The 23,163-nt window shown below is 37.3% G+C and overlaps 1 protein-coding gene across 6 annotated transcripts in view; it reads left to right on the forward strand.

The window, feature by feature from the left end:
* CCSER1 (coiled-coil serine rich protein 1) overlaps positions 1-23,163 on the forward strand; it is a 613,616-nt gene that overhangs the window by 147,070 nt on the left and 443,383 nt on the right. For all 6 annotated transcript variants that reach the window (XM_077177070.1, XM_054633357.2, XM_077177071.1 and 3 more), the window contains exon 5: positions 8,944-9,064. In XM_077177070.1, the coding sequence (XP_077033185.1) occupies positions 8,944-9,064 (121 nt within the window). The remainder of the gene's footprint in view (positions 1-8,943; positions 9,065-23,163) is intronic.

Genomic DNA, 23,163 nt, shown 5'->3' on the forward strand with positions numbered 1-23,163 from the left:
CACCCAAGTGCTTTCCCTTCACACCCAGGTTTAGTGGGTGCCTGCCATAGCTGCCCACAGGAGGAAGGTGTTGTGTATTCTGTCTTATCCCATCATTTAACCTGCTCTTCCTTAAAGCCTCTCCATTTCCCCTCTTGATTCAGAGGTCTGTCAATAGGGGCTCCTGCTGGCCTGTCCCTTTGCTGTGGGGGTACTGAGTGGTAAGACTGTGGGTGATAGGTATGTAGGATTATTGGGATTACCTACCCACTTTGCTCATTTCTCCCCTGCTTTGTGGTTACACTGGAGCATTCAGCTGCAGCAGTAGCCATCTGCTAGCTTGTGTATGCTGGTTTGCAGGATTGTTAAATGGCTGCAGAGATGCTTGGGCTGAGTTTGCTTTCCTGTATGAGTGTATCACCTTAAAGAGAGCAAAGGTATAAAATAAATGGCTTGCATTTTATAATAAATGTGGAAAATATCTTCCCTGAGAAACGAGTGACATCTTTGTTACAGATCCTCTATTTGTTTCAACGTGTGGTGTAAATTTCCAATAATGCAGTATGTGAGTGACTTCTGTGAAGGCAGGAATGAGTCTGGAAGGGCCATGAGCAATGTGCTGTAGCAGGGACTGATCACTGAGTTGCTTGTCACTGGGCTTGACAAAAGCTGTCATTCTGCAGAGTTGTACAGCTCTACTGGCAGCTGTACCTGGTGCTTCTGCTAGTGACTACCAGGCTATAACAGAAAGCCAAATAGCCTCATACTCCTGCAAAACAAAAGTACCTTGTGTAATTTTCCTGGTGAGCTTTTAGAATCTGCAAGGAAACCCAACATTATGATTTTATTTAATAATTTCTCTTGGGAAACTGTACTTTTGGTGGTTTGTCTGTGAATTAATTGCTGAAGTAAATTTCTTGTGACTACAGCCATTCAATACAGAACACAATAAATTAATCTTGCTTGCCTGTCAGTCTTTATTTCAGCTAGGCTAAGAATAATAGTTGAAGCCAGGAGACTGTGCTCCTGAAAACACTTGCTATTGAGTTTTGACAGTTTTACTTGCAGTGAGTGACAGTTGAGGATATTGTTGTTAGAGTAGTCATTCCTTCAGGGGATTGTATTATGCCTACAGAAATGCCCTGCAGGCCTTTTTATATTCCTTCTTTTAAGATGCCAGTGTCACAGTCACTCCTTTTTCTCTCCTTTTCTTGAAGGCATCACATAACATAAATAGAAACCCAAATGTGATCAAAAGCAGAACTAAAACTATTATTCTTCTCTTGGCTGAAAAGGGAATTTTGAGGCAGACAGCTCTTGCAGCTGGTGGCATCCCTGTTGGGATTTCCCCCATGTTCTGTAGGAAGAGTGACAAAGGTTTCCCACTTCCTGGTACCTTATGGCTATTACCAGGACATGGCTTTATGCTTGCACCTAAACTGGCACTTTCAGTACTACCTTTTCCATTCTTACTGGACAGATGGAGTTTTGGGCTGTTCTGTTTCCTTCCATCACCCAGGAGCTGAGGTGTTTTTTGTTCTTACTACACAGTGAGGCAGCTTTGACAAGAATGGCAGAGGCTACCAGAAGGGGAGGTCTGGGTGAGCCTTGTTTCCCCCATGAACCACCCTGCAGCTGTATTCTGTGGTAAATTAATTTAATGAATTTAACCAGTTGTCTTTACAGACTCTTTGGGAATTAACAGATGTACTTGTTTGGCCCACATGATGATCAGCACCACACATCCTAGATCAAATGACTAATCCTCCACTTTTTATTCTAATAGATAGTCATACTCTTTAATTATGAGGCTTCCTGGAATTTGGCAGAATTAGATATGATTGGTGGGATTCACATCATTAGTCCTTCATTATAACCTTTCCCTCACACAGTTGTGTATTTATGCACACAGTTCTTATTCATGCTTGTGTCACAAAACAAGTCATAGACTAGAGGGCTAAAAATACAGGCCTGTGACATCATCCTGACTGATAGTGCTGCCAAAAGCTAATGGAAGTTAGTAGTCATTTTAAAAGTTCTATTATTAACACTTAACCAATGCTTTTGATATTGAGAAGTGATATCTACCTACTGGATACAGAATATGCCTTTATTTTTAAAGCCTGATTTTTCAATTCCTGTGTAGGCTGCTTGGAACAATATTTGCTTTAAGTAGTTCACTGTGAATAAGAAAGTATCTTAGAAGCAGCCTCAAGCACAAATAGATGTACTTAGAATGTTTTAGGTGTACAGCAGTTAGAGCTGAAAAACTAACCCACTTAATTTTCTGGAAATGCAGTTACAGTTTCTCCTGGCCTTGCTACAGTTATCCATCATTGCAGGAACTTCAACAAGGAATGGTTGGTTGTGGAGAGGTCAGCAGGGTGACCAGAGCTATGGAACAGATTTTAAACAGGAGCATATGCAGATAATGCAGCCTGTAAAAGAAATGGATGTCTAAATATCCAAAAGAAGTCTGTAAAATACAGAGTGGAAGGTGAAGGGGGAATTTGTGCATTGTCTTCTCCATGGCTAAAACTGGGGGAGTCAGATGAAACAAGTGGTGGCAAGTTTAAAGTGGACTGATAGGAATAATTGTTCACATAAGCCATATTCAGCTTTGGAAGTCTACAGGACATAGTGGGTACTACAAGTTCACGCAACAGCATAAGTAACTGAACAAATCCATAAAATCCCTGAGGGAATGGTAAATACAGGCACAACCACTTTGTAGAAGAGTCTGCCAGTCACTGTAAGCTGTGGGAGGCTGCTTGAGAAGACTGTCAGGAGTTAAGGTGCTACCCTGTGGCATCTTTCTGCCTCAGGAGAAACCACACTGCAGTGGTTCTCTCAATAGAGTGGAGTTAACAGAAAATATGCAAGATGTGGGTCATCAGTTTTGTCATTACCTATCTGATTATTTTAGGAGTTGGTGTTTCCATCACTTACCATGTCTGTAGGGCTGGTCCTCAGGTGATGAGGGCATACCCTTTCATTCAGCATTCCATCATGCATGAGCATTGAAAAATTAGAGTTTAATTTCTTATGCATGGGGTAAAAGTCGCCTGACCCAAATTTTACTTGTGGTTCTTACTGTGTTACCACAGTGGCTTGTGACAACAAATAAATTTAGGACAGAGGTAGGAGATAATCCATGGGTGCAGATCATCACTGCAGAACTGCTGGTGTGTAAGAGGAATTCCCTGACTCCTGCTTAATGCTGCATTTTGTACCCTTCATGTTTGTGTGTAGCACAAAGCAGATATGTGTGTGCAGCCTTTGTGTAAAAGAGCCATGAGCCATAAGAACCTGATAGAAAGTAATTCGCTTGCCTATAATGGGCCTGTAATTGTTGTTATTACAAAATTTCTGATTGTGACTATGTTGTATTTAAGAACCAGGCCTGTGGTTTTATTGTAAAATTATTACAGCAAACCCTTTGGGGACTGTGAGCATATACACTCATTCTCTTAAGTATTCACTTGGCCAATATTGTGAAATGTAGCTGTTTCTAGGGAACAAGGGGCTCTAGAAAAACTGTTGAACTAATAAAAATAGAGATTCATTTAGTTTCCTTTTTTCTCCAAAGACCATCATCAAATCTAGGATCAAGCAGCAGGAAAATGAAGCTTTTTTATTATTATTTTTAATACTGAGCTTTTTCTAATATAAGTAGATGGGCAAAAATAGCTTTCACATAAAGTACCTTGACCTTTTGTGTTCTTTTAAAGAGACTGAAAGTCTCCTTGGGCTTTAGGGTTTAATAACAAAGTAGTAAAAGACTTTATTGTGTTTCTGGGGCTGAGAAAGAGGGTATAGAACTGAATTCATACACTTGGTTTTGCTGAAGTGTTTAATGCAGGTATGTTTGGGGTTGATGGAGAGACAAATCAGAATATTGTTTTTTTTCTGAGCCCTCTGAGTGACCTAGGACTATCAGAGGCCATATTTATGCAGTCAGGAATGGATTAACATGGTGGTTAGTCACAGTTCTTCCTGGACATACCAGAATTAAAGATCCTCTCTTATATGCTATTTCTAATGTCAGCACCTTTCCTGGCAAAATAACTTCTGTTGCATGTTGTAGATGTTTTTTTTTTTCTTTCCTCAGCTCTTCACTTGTTCTCATATACTGAATAAATTTAAAGTGTATCCACTCTTTCTTTTTGGTTGGTTGGTGTGTTTGCGGTTTGGGTTTAGTTAGCTTGTTTGTTTTAGCAAAAGCTCTGCTTTAAGTGTAACAGTCCTTTGTCCTGAATTTCCCTTTGTCTGAGGAACCTGTATAGGGGTTACATATTTTGCAGCTCTTGTCCTTTGCTCAGAGTACCTCAGAGGGTGACTCATCTCCTGAGCCTTTTCATGGCAGAGAGGTATTTAGGAAACCATGTACCAAACGTTCTCAGTGCCTGCCATGAGAGTTGGTGTTCCAGAGTTATTAAAACATAATGTCTGGCTTTTGGTAGTAAAAGGGATGTGGGATTGGATACTTGGCATCCAGATATTGCTCCCTCATGCTCTAGTCCACCATCTCCTACAATGGCCACTGACTGATCTTTCAGGGTAAAGCATTTAGTGCTTTCCATGCTCCTGGCTGCTTGCCTAGTTTTTTACCAAAGCAGAAGGATTTTTGGTATAAAACAGTGTCTGTTTCCAGACTGGATCTGTCTCTTGAATGATGAGAGCTGATAATTTTAAATTTCATAGGCATAAATGTAAATACTTTAGATTGTCAGGATAAGTGCCCAGATTTCTGAAATCCAGAAATACTTCACTGTTTTGGTGTCCCTGTGTCATGATTCCCTTATGCTTCACTGCACACTGCATATGAACATCTCCCTTCTGTTTTCTCTAAGCAGGTAGTACTTGCTGCTAATTTCATCCTGCATCTTGTGTCAAGGGAGACTTTTTTTGATAGCAAGCAGTGATAACCAGATTTTCTTTCTCCTCAATTAAAAAAAAAAAAAAAGGTGGGGGGGGAAGTGTGTACAATTAAGTGTTTGAAATAGATGATGTAAATGACATCCCTAGAGCTTAAAAATCTTTTGATTCTCTGGAGAAACACATTCTGTTCAGTAGCTGTTGAAGGCTTCCTACTGTCCTACTATTTAGGGAATTAAAAATTTTTCACTGGTTGGTTCAAATTAGAAGAAAAATGTTTAATTAGTCATTCTCATTGTTCTTGAAAGAAACAACAAAGAAAAAAACAAAAAAAACTAATGTTTTTCTTCTCCAGATGTAAAAATCTGTTTACTAGTGAATGATGTTCTGGGACTGCCTAAACCAGCTAGGGTAAATCCAAGCCAGCACTCCTAGTGATAAATATATGGGGTACTTTTAAAACACTTGGCGATGGAAGAAAACAAGCTGCATGCATCATTACACCGAAGGATCTGGGGAGAAACCGTGCAGCTTCAAACGTAGTACAGATCTTTTATAATAGTAGTCTGTGAAGTTAAGACTGTTTGTTTTCCCTTTCTGTCGAGTACTCCTTTGCATGACTTGTAATTTGTAGGCAGTGTCTTATGTTTCACTAAGAAAAATATGTTTCTATAATGATAACACATAGATATTCCTCTGGTTGTGTTGTTTCACTACAATTATTAGCTTGTTCGTGTAATGGTTGAGTTGCGAATAAAGGACTGAAAAATACCATCTCACTTGCATGCAAATTGCTTTTTTTTTTCCTGAAGATACTCAGTATATAAAACATTCTTAGATGCTAAATGTTAGTTTCTTGAAGAGACTGCTACAGGTAATCAAAGATGGCTGAGTTTTCCCCTTGTTGATAACTTGTACGGTTTTTTACACCATTCTGCATCAGGAATAATATAGTAGGCTGAGACAGCTGATTACATGGATGACTTTGCCAAGCACTAACTCAGATGAGTGAAAATTCTGCTTTCCTTACCAATTCATGTGGGAAGGCTAAATTTTTAAATTCTTGACGGATGTTAAGGAACAAGTTTGACATGTGAGAGGATTTATGATTAAAAGGAGCGATACTTTAGAGTAATGGTTTTTCTGATGTTTGTGATATTTTGGGGATTGAACAGATTTCAATTCATAAAGAGTGGAGTGTGTAGACATCATGAATGGTCTTTTTTGGGGTAACATAAGCCACTTGTAGATTAAAAAATGAAGTTGTAGAAATTAAGCTATGCTTAAGAGTTGAGTTTGAAATGTAAAATGCAAAAAGTCTTAAGTAAAAGTGTCCATCCCTGTCAGTGTTAAAGTTGGGAGTCCACATTCAAGCATGTTCTCATTATTTTAATGCAAGTTAGGAACAGATAGTAAGAGCTTACACTCCAGTAGGTGAAAATTACTTGCTGCTGTGCCATCACTACTTCATGACATTTTAGTTAATTATACTGTCTTATAATGACTTAGGACTGTGCACAGAGAGCTGAGATAAAAAGGAGGAATTGTAGTGATTTTCAAAAGTGAGACCAAAGAATATTGCTGTCTAGAATGGGGGGATAATACATTCCATGAGCTGCAATCGCTGGATGACCACAGGGTTTGTCTTCAGCTGTAAATTAGGGGATTATACAACTCATGTATAGCATTAATTATTAAACAAAAGCAATTTCACAGTTTTATTCATTCATGAAATTTCTGTGAAGAGTAGGAAACTTGCAGTGTCTTCTTTGTTACTCATGATTCCCTCTTTTATCTTTTTTTGTAACTGCTCTGATGGACAGTGCCTGATCTAAGCAAACCCGCCCCTGTGATGCTTTTCACCAGACCTTTTATGAGTTCTAAAGTAATAACTTGATACTCTAGTAGTAATACAGGTCTTCTGAAGAAAAATGTGTATTTGCTTCATCCTTTATGCTCTGTTTTATCAGCATTTCTGGTTAAAATTCAGGTACTGAATATCACTGGTGCAATATGACGAGCCTATTTTTTGGCAATTCTTTGACTGTAAATAGAGACAGAGAGACATTCATGTTCTTTTTTACACATACTCAGTTGCTGGTTGTAATGAGAAAATACTGTTTTGTAAATTGGTGCCTACCAAGCAGAATCATGCTAGTAGATGGTCTGCTGGTCATACATAATATAGTAGGATGTAAAATCACCAAAAATTCCATGTTTTCTTATGCTGTCTCTTTAGTTCAATGTATTTTGCATTAGTTTAATCTGTTGTGCATCAAGCTATAACAGAAATCCTACTTGCATGCCTGCAGTCAATGTAGCAAATTCTCTTTGTGTATGACTGTCTTTTGGAGATGTGTGTCTATGATGGTGACAAAGTATTGAGTAATGCTGGTTCCAAAGAAAAAAGGAAGCTAAGGTAAGATAGTGGGCATCTTAGGTGGCTTAGTCACTTATCACAGTGTGCACATTAACATTTAAAACACAAACATAAACAATGCTGGACAACATCAGATAAATTAAATGGAATTACAAGCACTCCCCAAGAGGTTTCCTTCCTGGCAGAGCTGCCTGTGCTCCAGCCAATTGTGCTGCTTGCTGAATGGCTCAGAACTGCACAGGAAGCAAAAAAAAAACCTTGGTAGGAATACCCAGCCCTGGCCTGACCTGTTCCTGTTAGTGTTTCTCAGGGTGTTTGTGGAGCACCTGTGTGTCCTGTTGGCGTGTACTGAGTTCAGGCTGCAGGTAATTTGTGCCCTCGGGGTAAAATGGCACAGTTAGCTGTTCTTGACCTAGTCAGGTCAAGATGGGTGAAGTTTTACTCCAGTTTTGCTTCTTTTGTAAGGGGAGCATAGGCTATACCAAAGGTGTGTTGTCCGTGGGCAGTAAGGAGGCACATGATTGTGGAGAATGGAATAATAATAAATCCATGTCACAGTTCAAGGTTCCCAGCTGTACCAATCTTGCATAAATCCATGTACTTGTGAAATGTGTTCTTTCTGGTTTTGAATTGCTCAGGATTTGCCACAGTCATTCTGGTTTTACAGGCTATATTATTGGCTCTGTGGGCATGTGTTCACTCTTTAGGAAAGTGTTCTGTATGTTATAAAATACTGTGTGTCTTTCTGTTTAAACATAGGCCCCCACATTTCTTCTTGCTTGTATATAACGCATTAAAGTACCAAAAGTAAGATAAGAAGCTGTTATCCTTTGTTCAATGAAACCAACTCTTAATTCCAGCTTTCATTTGTTTCATGCCTTGGCTGTAAAGGAAATTTATAGCTTCAAAATCAGTAGTGAGTGGTCACTGCTAAAAGCTGCATTACTAGTGACACTTGAAATGTAGAATTTAATAATATTTGTGAATTGTAATAGATATAATTGTCTCTTCAGAGGTTGGAAACTTTTGGATATTCATTTATTGGTTCTAATTGAGCCAAATGCTCAGCTCAAGTGTGTGATCATTGTGCTAGCTCTAAATACTGTCTAAGTTGTAACATTCAGCACAGTAATACAGATACAGTTTTTATTAAAAGAAGTCATGAGTCAATACATCAGATATCATCACTTCTAGACCATTTCGATTTGGCCTTTTTGGAATAAAATGAGTCACAACAGTTAAAAGTGAAAAGTAAATCACTAATTAGATTTTCTTCAATCTATTTCTTTACACAGTCTAAAATTTTTGAAGGTGGGAGGTTTGCCTGGAAACCACTCATTATTTTCACCCTTATTTTCAGTTTGTGATGAAAAATAACTAAGAAGTGAATCATACTCTGATGTCATTTATGAAATAGAAGTCCTTTTAGGACTCAGACACTCCAATGAGCTAAAGCAGATCTTGTGCTAGGTAAAACTCAGTGAATGATCAGTCAATGGCAAAAAATGTGCAAAGTAAGCACATTAGGAAACATGAAAAATAATGGCATTTTCATTGCATGTGATCACAGTGAAACCCAATTAATTTTTTGCATTTGTGTTTATCATAGTATGAATAGATTTTTTTCCTTTTTTTTTCCTTTTTTCTTTTCCTTTCAAGTGCAAACTGAGTTTACTGTTTAACACTGATACTTTTTATCTTTGCAGTGTGCCGAGAAGACTCATACCAGTCAATAGTGTCATGTGCTGCTGTAGTACTCACCCCTCTAGAGACCACAGTGGATACAAGGAAAAAAGAACAGATGATAATGCCTGATGTGTCCAAACAGTGAGTTATTCAAATAACATGATCTTTTACAAGTGCAATTTAAACACCAGGCCAGATTCCTTCTCATGGATATGCATATGTACCCTCCTTTCTCTTTCATCTGGGCTTTCATAGGTGTTTCCAAAAGTAGAAACTGCCCTGAGGCTAAGCTGCTGCTCTTGTTCATTAGCCTACATTTTTTTCCCAAGACTTTTGGTAATGACATATATAGAGGGAATGGGCCTTTATATGCTGAGAAACTGACTTCTAAACAGGTTTGATAAGGTGATTCTTTTTGTTTAAATAGTCCTTTCATTTTTGCAAGTAGTTGATTTTTATAAAGAATGTGATTTGTATATGCTCAGCTCATTGGCATTATTTCAGTATTTTCCAGTGACCATTTTACCTCTTTTGCACAAGTGGCATCTTCAAAAGTGTGGTAGTGCATTCTTCTAGGGAAATTTTGTTCACTTAATTGCAATGTATTTTGGTATCTTGCATTAGATGAAAATCAGAGTGTGCAGTAATATTTGCCTTGCAATACCAGGCAGGATGGTTATTTCTTAATGACTGAGTCCTTGGAGAATAAAAATAATTTCGTTTTCATGAAAAGCAAGAAAACACAATTGTAAGGCTTTATCACAACACAAACTTGAGGTCTGTGCCTTTTCAAGTGTGGAGGGTATTAAAAATATGACAATGGATAACATCATTCTTGTTCATTTATGTTTAGTTTTCTGCTTCTCTTGTTATGCACAATTTTAGCTTTAAAATTGGCTGTGGAGTCCTGGCTTGCATGCCTATTACTGTAAGAAAATTAAAACATCCCCCCACATCCCCAAAATCCCTGAAACATCCAAAACACTACTGGTGGATTAGAGTAGATTAGATGGGTTGTGATCTTGCTACAGATCCATGACTTAAATCTGTACCTGGCTGTGCTATCTTTTTCCATGTGGAGATAAACCTGTTTCATCTAGACTACCTGTATTTAAAATTTAACACAGTATGTTACCTACTGTCTGGGTATTACTGCAAGGGCCTTATGTTTGAAATGCTGTGGGCATCTAATTGTTGTAGTGCTTCTGTTGTGTGGTTCTCTGAATACCAAGAGATTAGAAAGGCAATGGACTTTAAAATACTGTGCTGAAATCCAGAATAATCTTTCTGGTTAGCTCAAAGCAGCATAGAAGTTTTTTTTTTTGTCTCCACTAAAAGGGAAACCTGCACTCTTGTTTGCTTGGCTTTTTCATTTCATGTGATGAGATTCTCGTATGAATTCAAAGTAAGAAACTCTGCTATCTGTTTAGCATGTGCTGAATGAAGCTGCCTCCCAGATTTTTTTGGTATGTTTGGGTTTTTGTTTTTTTTTTTTTTAAACCTGATTAGTGTTGTCTTCTAAGAACACCGACATAACTTTTCCTAAGCACTCATAGGTCTCAGAAACATGCTCTAACCTCTGCTACTCTTCCAATACTAATGTTTAAAAAACTGACCTGGAATTCTTTCAATGAGGAACAAGATTGTGCCTAACCAGATTAAGTGTGTTTGAACTTTTCTGTATGAAACTGTATCAGTGCATAACTGTCTTTAAGCCAACATTTCTGACAAGTATATTTGAAATGAAACAGAAACATCTTACTGGAAAAAGTTTGCAACTGGAATTTGGTAAATTTTGTAGAAACCTTCAAAGTAATTGTAGGGAGGTGAAAGCATGCAGCTTCAGGAAAATTCCCAGCATTATGAATGAAATATCAGCATACTGATCTTGCACTTCACCATGTGCTTTCTACATGCAGATAGCTTTCTTCATATCTGTTTTGCATAGAAGCAAAACAGATCCTAATTCCTGTGTTGAAGTGTCATCTGTCTCCAGTGCAAATGTGCCCTTGGCGTTTGTTGAATTCCATTGACTGGATTGCAGACTCCACGTGTGAGCTGCTCTGCATGTGTGGATTATACTCAATTCATGTGGAAAACAACCTGGATGCTTTGATTTTTATACTTATCTTTGTGTACCTATATAGTTTTGACTTGCATGTTTAAAAATTGTGTGTATCGCAGAGGGCTGAGCAGTAGCCAGCCATCGTGTTCCTGTAGGGAGGAGATGCTGCCTTCAGGCCCTACAGGGACAGAGTATGTTTAGAATAACTAATGCTTTCTAAAGCTACATAAGAAAGCCTGTGATCCAAACCAGATAAAATGCATATTAATGATAATAAAATGTTAAACAGTTACAAATAGCTAAAAATAGTTCTCTTGTATGGCATGGTAAAATTATGTCCAAGACATTCAGGACACGAGAAGCTGTGAAGACTGGGCAGGGAAAGAAAAGAAAAAGCTTTTAATGCTACTTGTATAATATTTGATTAATGATGTTATTTTGTTTTAGAAAGAAACTGTTTAGTGGCTTTAAATAATGTATTTGCCTAATGTATTTTTTTTTTTGGTAAGCAGCAAATGGTGCCAGAAGTGGTAGTAGCAAATCTTAATGAGATTTTAAGTGTCTGTGATAGGTTCTTATCAGGATTGCAGGAGTAAAGGACCAATTTTTTTCCCCCCTCCTGTATTTTTTCTTGGAAGCTCAAACCATTTCATTGGGGAGTAATTTCATAGTGATACCCAGGTAATTGCTGACTTGTTGCTTGTGCACTGGGCAAAATTCCTACCTCAGTTATTCACCAGGAATGGATTTGGCAAGAGGAAGAGTGTGCATTAGTGGTTTTTGTCTTTCCTCTCCACAGCAAAATCAATGGTCAATGTGAGGTTAGGGTGACAAACAGGAAATGTGAGCTCTTCCTTATTTTGTTTTCTCAGCCCTCCACTTTGTCTAGGGTGTTGCATTAGCTTTGCTATGGCTTTGTAGAAATACAAGCCTTAAAAACCTCTTGCTGTCTTAATAGTTCAAGTTACTGAGGCCTCTTTGTGTTGCCATAGTGATACATCAGTCAGTTGTTCTCAAAGGTGCCCAGATGCTAAAATGATTGGAACATTTTGAACAGTGAATTCTGCTTACAGAGTCCTAATTTTAGTCCTTCCTATCTGAATTCTAATATAAATAAATGAGCTGCTGGCACAGAGCAATGGCATGAGGAATCCTCACTTCAATTTCAAGTTCTTACAAGGCAGCGTGGGAGGGAATGCATGGCCCAGGGAGCTGTGTTATGCTTTGAATTAACTTAGCTTCTGCTTCACTGGGCAGACTCTAGGGCTGAAAGGTCAGCCTACAAGGGGCAGTGTGGAAAAAGAAGTGTCTACAGACACACGAGGCTTGGAGCAGACAATGTTCTTCCTCTGTGTGATGTTCATAGGTAATCATGGAAAACCATTAATATGCTACTAGAGCATGAAAAAAGTATGAAGTTCAGGCACACCATTTTTTAATCAGATGTAAAGTTAAGCTTATAGTTGTATACTTCATTTGATGTGTTTCTTTGGATATGACTGCGCTGCAGTTCAGAATAGTGATGGCAACATGGAACCCTCTGAGCTGGCTAATTTAAAGGTGGTTTTTGCATTAGCACTTCAGCTGCTGTCAATATTTCTGATTTTGATTTTTACTTAAAGATCTTCTTTGCTGTTAAAGTGTTCTTAGAGCTACAGATCTTTTTATGTCATGAAGCAGACACAGTAATTTGACAGTTCTTTTTCATGCCATAAATATTTTCCTGAGTTTTAGGAGAGATTTACAGATGAAGAGCCTACAAAAATGATAGGAGGAGTTCAATGTTTTTAAACTGAAAGAAGGTAAATTCAGACTGGATCTAAGGAAGGAGGCTTTTACAATGAGGATGGTGAAACACTGGAGCACGTTGCCCAGCGAAGTTGTGGATTCCCCATCCCTGGAAACATTCAAGGTGTGTTGGATGAGTCTCTGAGCAACCTGTTCTAGCTGAAGGTGTCCCTGCTTATTGCAGAAGGGTTGGATAAGGTGGCCTTTAAAAGTTCCTTCCAACTCAAACAAAGTCAGTGATTTTATTTTATGATTCTAAATGTCACTGATCATTTGACAGTTCTTCAGACTCTTAAGATCAACTTGGATTTTTTCTGGTAAATGCCTGAATGAGCCTATGTAGCGAGTCTTTTCAATATTCTGTCTGTGCCAAAGCTGTTTCACTTGTTCCTTGCAACTGTTCTTACCTGAGCAAGGTTCTTAAGTGTGAGATCAAACACAGGACAAAGCTTCTTGAAATCACAGTGACTGCCTGGGTGCTTGCTGATGGAAACAGGCTGCTAAGGGGGAGAGTTACAGCCCTAATGCTGTTTTGTACTGCACTGTTTAGTGCAGATGCTAACCCAGGACTTTGGTACTGGTACAGACTGGAATCTAGGAAGATTTTGATGCATGTATAGTCTGGATTTATTAGCTGCACTAAGCATATTCCAAAATTCAGGAGGTTTTTTCCTTTCTCATAGTTTGAAGTTGTAGATGTATAATTGGTGCATCAAAAGACTGGTAACCTTTTTTAACTCTTGAAGCCTTGCCTAATTCCTTTCAAAAGAAGTTCAAACCAAGCTGATTATGTATTATTGTGGATTTCCTTTTCTTCTTTTTTTTTTTTCTTTTTTTTTCTTTTTTTTTTTTTTTGCATTTTGATAAATCCCAGGGAAGATGTTCTTTCCCCTCAAAGCAGCAGTGATCTTCTATTACCTCTGTAATTTTTGATGCTTCTATTTTCATCCTGTTACTGAGAGATGCCTCTGCCTGAATTAAGGTGTAAACAAGGGGTTGAGGTGATACCAGCAATATGTGTACATGCTCCTCCACAGTTTGCCAAAGGGTCCTTGTCTGGATGCATTACCTAGGATGTGCCAGGCCTGGAGCCAGGCCACCCTGCCACTCCATCCTGTGCTTACCTCATGGCAAAGTCCCTCTGTGGCCTTAAAATCACATTTACCTGTCTCAAACAATATTTAAATCCTTACAGCCCCTCAGTGGTGATGTGAAGTGTGGTCTCTAAAGCAGCTGGGCTGTCAGGCAGTGGTGTCCACATCACGATTCTTGTCTGCTCTGGCAGTCCTTTCAAAAAGGCATCTTTCAGTGGTGTGAAACAGGAATGCTTTTCACCCTTGTTTGGAAAAGCAGATAAAAGATGGTTGTACTGTTTCAGTTTCTGGATGACTGGGACAATGGGCTATGGAAGCATGTGTCACTCTTGGGGTGAGAGAATGCAGAAGAGAATAGGGATGCCCAGTGTTGCTCTGGAATGACCATACTTTCAAAGCTGTGGTTCCAGCCCAGCTGAAAAACCTGAGACATCAGCTGGATTGCAGTATACTCTCCAGCACTACATTTTAGTGATAACAGGTAGCAGAGGTAGCATTTATATTCATTTCTTTAAAGCAGATACTTTGAAATTGAGTAAACATGAATAGTGTGTTTATGCTGTCAGTGGTCTCCTTTTGCATTCTTTTATCTATTTTGCTAGTTAGTCTTTAAGCTCTATTTAGCGACTTGAAGGGGAACTGAAAATTTCTATTTTCTGTGTTGTCTGTCATGGTGTCCTTGTGCATCCTCTATTGCTTTTTGCACATAATGGGAAAAGAAATTATTCTGCTGTACTGATGTCTCCTTTGATATAGGAAACTTTTCAGAAAATAGTAAAAATACAATATTTACGCTTTTTTTTATTGTCTGCTAACTAGTTGAAACTACTACCTGACATTGGCTCTTGTCTTGGCTGCTCAAATTGGTGACTTATTTCTTCTTTCTTTGAGGAAAAACAGAGCAATAAACCAGACTATGTTGTTTCTGTTTTTTCCCTGTGTCCAGCTGCTGCAAAAATGTGAATGATTTTGTAACATCAATTATAGGTAACAGTTGTGCAAAGGAAATATAATTGCACTGCAAAGTGAATATGGAAGAAACCTTATATCTGGTTATAGAACAGGAGTATCATCAGTTCTCATGCTCCTTCTCAGTAACTGCAACCATCAGTTTATAGGTGAGATTGATGGGAAAACAATCTACATATGTAATTTAAATATCATAGGCAATTGTTTGCAGCCAAGGGATTAAGCAGTTCTGTACAGCTTAATTTGAGAATGAGTTGCAAATGTTGAATAAGCTGGGTTTTGAGAGCCACTAGCTAATTGCAGTTACTGTACTTAGTATTTTCAATATTTTGTAATTCATTGCCTGTCTTTTCCTCCTGTGTGGTGGTGAATAATGCAGGAGGGAGAGGTATGATGGCAGTTGTCCTATGGAGGGAGGGTGCAACATAGATTTTTATCTATATCCCTTGCAAGTGATCTTTTCCAAGTGTAGTCATTGTTTGGAAAGCTTCCTCTTTTCTATGAGAAGAGATTTGGTTTCTAATACACAATCAACTGTGAATGCTTCAATTATTTCCCTTAAAGTATTACTGATGTGACTGAACTCAACTTGAGGAAAAGATATAGGGGTGGAATGTTAAGCAAGGTACTTAAGGAGCTCATTTTGAATCAAAATGTGGAGGATCAAGAAAACTACAGCATTTTCTAGTTGAGATAATTGAAACTGCAAAGTAAAATGAGTGCATTGTGTCATTGTGTAGCTAGTCTTCATTAATGAAAGAAAATTGAGGAAATAAAAATGTGTAGGGATAATACAACTTTGCTGGTGATGTTTCTGAGCACCAGATGGTGAAAATTTGAATAAAATTTTTTGAGTTAAAATACAGTTACTGTAATGTACATTGACAGAGTGTGGCCAAAGCTGATTTGAAACACTGAACTGCACAAACAAAGGACAGTGCAGTTACAGTATTGGGAATACAAATTTCTCCTGCTTTAGCAGCAAGCACTGGACAACATAACTGCATCTACAACTACAGTTTCTGAACTAGATCTGAAGTTATCATAAGAAAAACATTGTCACCAAATCACAGTGACATTTAGAAAATGGCTTTGCCTACAGCAACATCCTTTGTTTCATTGAGATACATTAAATCATATACCTTTATGATACCATAATGTCATTCTAGTATTGGCTCTCACCCTAAAAAGAATGTCCTTTGGAGTAAGATGATCAATTTATTTATCAGATCTGAGAAGTATTTTTAATTTGTAAATTAAATGAAAATCTGTGCATTCCCTTGCATCCTTCTTTTCTCTGTTTGAATCATCACATTCTTCACTGGGTGTTTCTGAAATAGAGGAAGCTTTAATTAGATTACTTGCTTGTCCTTCCTTCATGTCCACAAATTTCCTCAAAAGAAATACATCAAGTTAAGTAATTTTGCACTATTTGGTGATAGAGCTTATTTAAAAATAAACCTTTCTTACATGCATATATGGGCAGGTGCTTAAGATGGGCTTGGTTCCAGAGTGCAAGTTTTACCCTATATGTACTGTAGTGTCTGGAAGTGTCTGCTTTATTTACATAACTGAGAATTACAAGTCAGACCACAAATACCAACTTAATTCCAAAGTGACAGTCTCACACTTGGCAACCAAGAACTCTTCTAAACTGATGGCCTTGAGTAATCACTGCTAAATATTTTTGCCAAGTACATTTTAATTAGAACAATGAACTATAAGACATAGTTTTGAATTTTCATTTTGGGCTGAGATTTTTGCTGTGTGATGAAATAGAAATTATTTTTTATATATATCAAAACTCTTTAATATCTGGAACAATTCTAAAAGGAGATGTAGTTCAAGTAAATAACATCTTACCTGGTTCAATCAACCTTGAAGAGGATGGTTACTATAGGTAATGCAGGCAGAGATGTTTGAGACAGGCTTAGGCAATTGAAATTCAATTATTTTTTCTGGACACCTCCACCTGAAGAGCTGCTGTTGTAAGTTATAGTGTTAGTCACTCGCAGCGTTTGTTATTCTAATAAAATTCCAGAGTTTTCCATTATCTTACATGGCAGCTGCCTAAGCCCTGAAGAGCATGCCCATCCTCTGCTGGGATGACTGCAAAGCCACTCAGGACTGCAGTGGGGCATGCAGAAAATGACTCACTCATTGACTTTGGATTTAAAAGAAAAAATAGACTTCATTTTCATCCAGCCTAAATTCATGTCCAACACAGATACTCAGAATATGCATTGTTGTGCCCTCATTTTCAGGTATTAAAGGATATCTACAGCTTTTATTTATCAGGTACCTATTCAAAGGGATGAAGGCGCTTGAATTTGGGGCAGCAAAAGAGCCCCCAAAATAATGGCCTTACTGGATTTATGCTCCATTTCAAAAAAGCCATTTTTTAGACAGTCTGAGTGTCAAGTTAGACCATACACGAGTTTTTAAAATTTGTATTTCAATAACCAGTTCTTGTAACATCCTACATCAGTTGGGAAGGCAGTGTTAGTTCCTGTTGTTCACCTTGATGCCTGGTGTTGCCTAAAGAGAATTTGCTGGGAAGCTTTACTGAAGGAAGATGTTTTCAAGGTAGAGAACTGAAGATTTGGGAGCAAGCCCGCTTCACTCAAATGGGGAGAGTGAGAGAAGTGCTAGCTGTGTCCATTTCATTCCTTTTTCTTGTACATCCAAAATCTCAAAAGTATACAAAAGTTATTTTGCTGTAAAATTGGGGAAAATATTCTTGTTAAATTTCTTTAACTCAAGCTTTCACTAACTTAAGTGGAAGTGCTCAGTCTTAGGAACCACTCCAGAAACAGAATTATTCTTTCTAGTCTGTAAAAGCATAGGCTGTTGCTAAACTCTAACCAAAGTTCTCTTTGAGACCAGTGGCTGTATTTTGTCCTCTTGCAAGGAAATTAAGGCAGGTTTGGGTCTCTACCTTTGTGCAGCAGAAACATCTGTCTGGGGTAGCATTATCTAAATGCTGAAGAGATGAGGGTGGAGTGCTGGGGAGGAAGGATCAGGAGAACATTTGTTTTTTAATTTAGAAGCCTGTGGTTTTTGTATTAAGGTACAGCCTCAATTCTTACAAATTAGATTTCAAAACATAATTGCCACATCAAATATAAAAATTAATCAACTATGTTATTACTTGTGAACAATTAAAGCATCATAAAATGAAAAATATGAGGGAAATACATGTAATGCTAGGATTGCATTACAATCCTAGTATTCTAGAAGTACTTTATTTGGTTAGACAAATGTATCGTAGATTAAAACTAGAAAAAACCAGTTCAAGTGCATAGCAGAAATGTATTTGTTTCACTTTCACAGTAATTTAATAATTTCTCTGAAGCGTAACAAAGAACAGCATTCTTATTTCTGACTGTCATCGGAAGGTGGGGAAAGGAGGGATGTCACAGAAAACTAGGTAGATTTGCATTTATAATTGCATGGTGCAACTGTTGGACTATTGTGCTGTGCTGTTTCACAGCTCATTGTAGGATTCCAGTGAAGGCATTATCAGGTAGTCTTTTGAATCTAATGGGTGAAAAATAGTGGTATTGTTGTGGTGTTATTACTGGCTTATTGAGGGGTTTCTAAACCAGGTGTTTTGCAGAACATTCCTGAAAACCCATCATCCTCTGCAGTGGCTATATTAGGGTTAGCTTTGTTAGGAAATACACTACTCTTGAGTCATATTATCATGACTCAAATAGGAACACCACTGCAGCAAATGTAAGTTAAATCAGCATACTGCTTATAAATAGATAGACTGCTTCATGGCGCTTAAGGTTGAGAGATTACCTGCATCCTAGAGGGAAGGAATTATGTGAAAAAATATCCATACCTGCATGCTATGTTTCACACGGTATCAGGAGGAGTTAGCTTTTTATTTAGCACAACTAAATGCAGATGGATACTCCAGAAGTGAGCATAATCTAAACATTAGTATTTTTAAGAGCAAGATTTTAGCTGTTTTGCAGAGGGAAAAAGAGTTACTAGGGAAGGACAGTAATAATTTTAAGAACAGTCTCCTTATCCCCACCTCTAGCTCCAGTTTGTTTTGTTCTTATTTATTTTTTCCTGGAGGTAACAAAGAAATAGAGCCAATATTCTTCTTTCTCTACCATGTACGATTTTCAATGTATCTGTGAATAGCCCTGGGAGCAGTAATTTTAATAACCTATCAAAATCTATGTTTGCAGTGAGTATTGAATACATTATTTTTACTTGCATGGATTTGCTGATAGCAGAGGTGGAAGACCATAGCTAAAAAAGGACAAGTGGTGCTATTGTTCTTTCTTTATCTCCTCTACACCCTCCTGTTTTTTACCAGTCAATACACTGGCTGCATTGGCCACCATATGGGATGTATAAAATACCTAAAGCATTAAAAAAACAGTGAAAAGCAAGATGGGAAACGGGGTGGTAAGAAGCAGAGGAAATAAAAGTTAAAAGACTGTGCATCATCACACTAGGACATATGCAGCTTTGGTGCAGTTGGATTAAGACATAAATTTGCAATTATATTGCAGTAGTGTTAAGCCATGAAGACAAAATATTGTACCAAATACTAGTGAATTTAAAAGAGCCAAATGCTGCAAAAACTATTTGTACAGTTACAAAGTGAGTACAAGTGTAAGGTTTTCCTCCTGGGCTCCAGGAGCGGGATTAAGCTCTGTTATACTGAGGACATAACTGGCCCAGCTGCTTTTTATCAGCAATAGCTGCAGTAGCCACCATCTAAAAAAGATATTTGTGAGGAAAGAATATTTTTTTGTTTTCTTTTCCTGTGCTGAAGATCAAAGTATTTAATTTGCTTCCAGGTCCATTTACTAGTTTTTTGTGGATGTGGTAGGATTTCACCTCAATTGTTTTGTTTTGGTATTTTAATCCTCTCCTAATCATTACGTAAGGGAGTAGTATGTGGCTTTTGTTGCACATGAAAAAAATATTTTCTGCTGCTACATTGATGAAATGTGTAACAGCATGTATTGCAGCTATATCCACCTAATATTAGTAATAATCCAGATTTAGATCTTTCATCACAGCAGCCCACAGCATCAGCTTGTGCACAGCTTTTTAAAATGTCTTCAAAAAATAGAAGTGGGAAAAGAAAAAGAGGCCAATACTTTCATCGTAAGTGTGAGGTGACATTTTCAAAAGCAAGTAGATAATACATCAAAACATGATAGGTTCCAACCCCTTTTTCCTCCCATATCAGCTGTTTTATTTGTTCAGTGCATCCCTCTAAACCCAAGAGTTCCTGTGATGAGCAATACAAGTAGGAGACAGATAGGAGTGAGCTACGGGGAAAAATCAAGGGAAGCACAGGCAGGGGGAAGAGTGAGGTAGCATTGAGATAAACTTCCCCATGTTTTAATTAGTCATGCTTACAAACTGTACTCTTGATAAAACTCTTTATCTATCTGTCTGTTTGTTCATTTGTTTATGCAGAAAGCCTATAGAGTATTCATCCAAAAATACGGTAATGTTCCTCCAATTTTTGTAGTCATCTACTAGTTCATCCCCAACCCTTTATTCAGACTTTTCAATACTGATTTTTCAGGAGCATTCCATCCTCACTTCCAGTTATTATGTCCTTTTGTAAAATTGACATATTTATGTACAATTTTAATATGTGCCCAGATTGGTGCTTTAGAACATAAAAAGTTAACAGGGCTCATCTCTCCTGGCAGCCATAGATGCAAAGGGACAGAGACCTCAAGTCAGAGCCACAAAGAAAGCTGGAATATACATTATGAGAACCAAGAATGAAAAGCATTGTTTTATTTTAGAACACATTTCTTGATGTTTTGATTGCATCAGTCTAAAAGGTCACATGCACACAATTTAAAGGCAGAGCAGAAGAAACAGAATTCCTTTTTAACAGATGAACTAAAAGGTGAGGTGATGTCAAGTTTTGTCCTACAAGAGCCCCCTATTGATAGGGCTGTGTTTTGGGCCCTTTCTTGGTCATCCCTTTTAAAACTTAATCTAATGTTGTAATCTTATTTTTGTATCCTTTACCTGGACCTGTGTAAATGGAAGTGATTAGTACTTTTGGCTGGAAAAATTTAGATGTTCTACATAAATATTTTCAGAGATACGGTCTAGATAAACATTGCTATATTGATAAATTGTTGTCAATTCTGACAAAGTACGCTTCAGCATTTTAAAATAGGTAAATAAAAACCTCCTCATTTTGTTGTCCAAGGAACGGTAAACTCTGGGATAATTTATGGAGGGGATAAAAAAAGAACATTTATTGATCAGTGAGAAAGGACAGTCTGGAAGGTGTTCAGAAGTAAGATTACCTATTACTTACTAAAGTAGGTATTACTTTCTAAGTGCTGGTGTTGTCAGAATAAATACACAGTAAAATGAGTGTTTGATATCAGATGGACTTGCAATGGAACTATGCAAGTAAGGTGTGTAATAGTCATAACAAATACTATCTGCAAGTTCTCCACTTGCTGTTCTCTTAACTGTGCTGTAGATTCAAGCCAGAGAATAAATACAGTGCTTATAGAAACCAGATTATTTAAGAAAACTTAAGCAGCCAAATCATTATTCTGTGGTTTATTCTCTCAGAAGTTACTTCTTTTTTTTTGAAGATGTCACCTAAAACCAGGAATATGTTCACAGGGCTTGGAATTCAGTCCAGATATGTAACAGAAATGAATCACAAAGCTGAGTCATAGTTCAAAAAGGGAGTAATTTAGAGAGGGAATTCTGATATGAGCTCTAGCAAGGCTTGTTTTTCCTCATATTTGAAGTTACTAAAATTCACCTGTTCAAAACAGTGTTTGATGCACCTAGCTTTGTGCTACATCTACATTCTTCTTCCTGAATTATGTTATTATTGCAATATTACGTACTTAAATGTAGTAAATGCCTTAAATTACAAATTAATGAAAGCAAACCTGAATTTATAATGAATGCTTGATAGACTTCAGGGAATCCATAATTTAGATGGCAAAAGAACACACTGATTCTAGCTACAAAAACAGATAATATTTGAAAAGGCAACAATTAAATACAAAGAATGGTTTTGGTTACTATGGGAACAGCTAAAGAAAGGTTTTTCAGCATTGCAAGCTACTGTGTGTATACAAGAGAAATGATGTTCTCCAGAGTCAAAGAAGCTATGAAAGCTTTTCAAGGAAAAGGCTAAATAATAAGAAATATTTAAAGCAAAAGCTTTAAAATATCTCTGTATTGTTGGTGGTTTTATATTCTCTCTTCCTGCTTTCCCCCCCATTTTTCTGCCACTAATTTTTGGAGTTAGTGGTTTTTTGAGTTGTGTAGCAGAAAGCGCTTTGCAAAGAGGATTAGTGACAGAAAGGGCAGTGTGGATGAGTTATTTTATTTCTGGGTCTGTTTATAAGAGATCTAATCCTATCCCATAAATTTGCTTAGGTGAAGGCATTTGTACTGTAGATTAGCACTTTTTCTCTCATACTTTTCTATTTATTCTCATAACCTGGAAATAATGAAAGAGACAAGTTAGAGTAGGAAGAAGTGGGGAAAATTATCACCTCTGTATTTCACTAAAGCTGAAGTGTTTTGTAGTGGAATTGCACAGTCATGTTATGTATGCTGTAGTTAATATAATTGCTAAGGCAGGTGTTAATATTTTTTTATTTTGCTTTTCCTTTTTTTTTTTTTTACTTTAGTAATTCTCATTGTTTCAGCAATTTTTTATATTTGCAAAAATAAAAGAATATCAGTCAGGTACTTATTACAGCATCAACTTTGCAGTAGACCAAATGTTAAAATATGCAGTACTTGTGTGTGTGTGTATAATTAAAAATAATATAATTTAAATCTTTTATACTTGATCTAAATATGAGGGTTTCTTTCTCTATTGAGGAAACTTTAAAGGCTGAATCATCAGGAATGCTCAGTCCTGCATGGAAACTGTCTACAAGACTTGGGATCATCTGGAATGTGGTCCCTTGGAATAAAATAATAGTAGCTCAAGTGAATGAGCATATTTATTTTCATGATATGGCAATGAATTTAACATGGAGAAGGTTCTTTGATTCCTTTTAAAAGAAGTAAACTGTCTGAGAAGTGTGTTGTCAGCTATTATTTAAATATGTATTAAAACAATACTGTGCTATTTCTGTGTATCTTTCAAACTTCAGATGTGGAAATGTGCTGACATTGAACTACAATCCAGCAGTTATGTAAATTATGCTAAATTTGTCATCTAATTTTAGCTGCTTACTTGTGAGGTGGGTGCCTACCTTGTGATCCTAAGTACCATACAGCCCTTTTATTTTTAATACTGAAGCAAGAGTATATATTTTGAG

Source organism: Agelaius phoeniceus, chromosome 4, assembly GCF_051311805.1.
Source record: "Agelaius phoeniceus isolate bAgePho1 chromosome 4, bAgePho1.hap1, whole genome shotgun sequence".
NCBI classification, from domain to species: Eukaryota; Metazoa; Chordata; class Aves; order Passeriformes; family Icteridae; genus Agelaius; species Agelaius phoeniceus.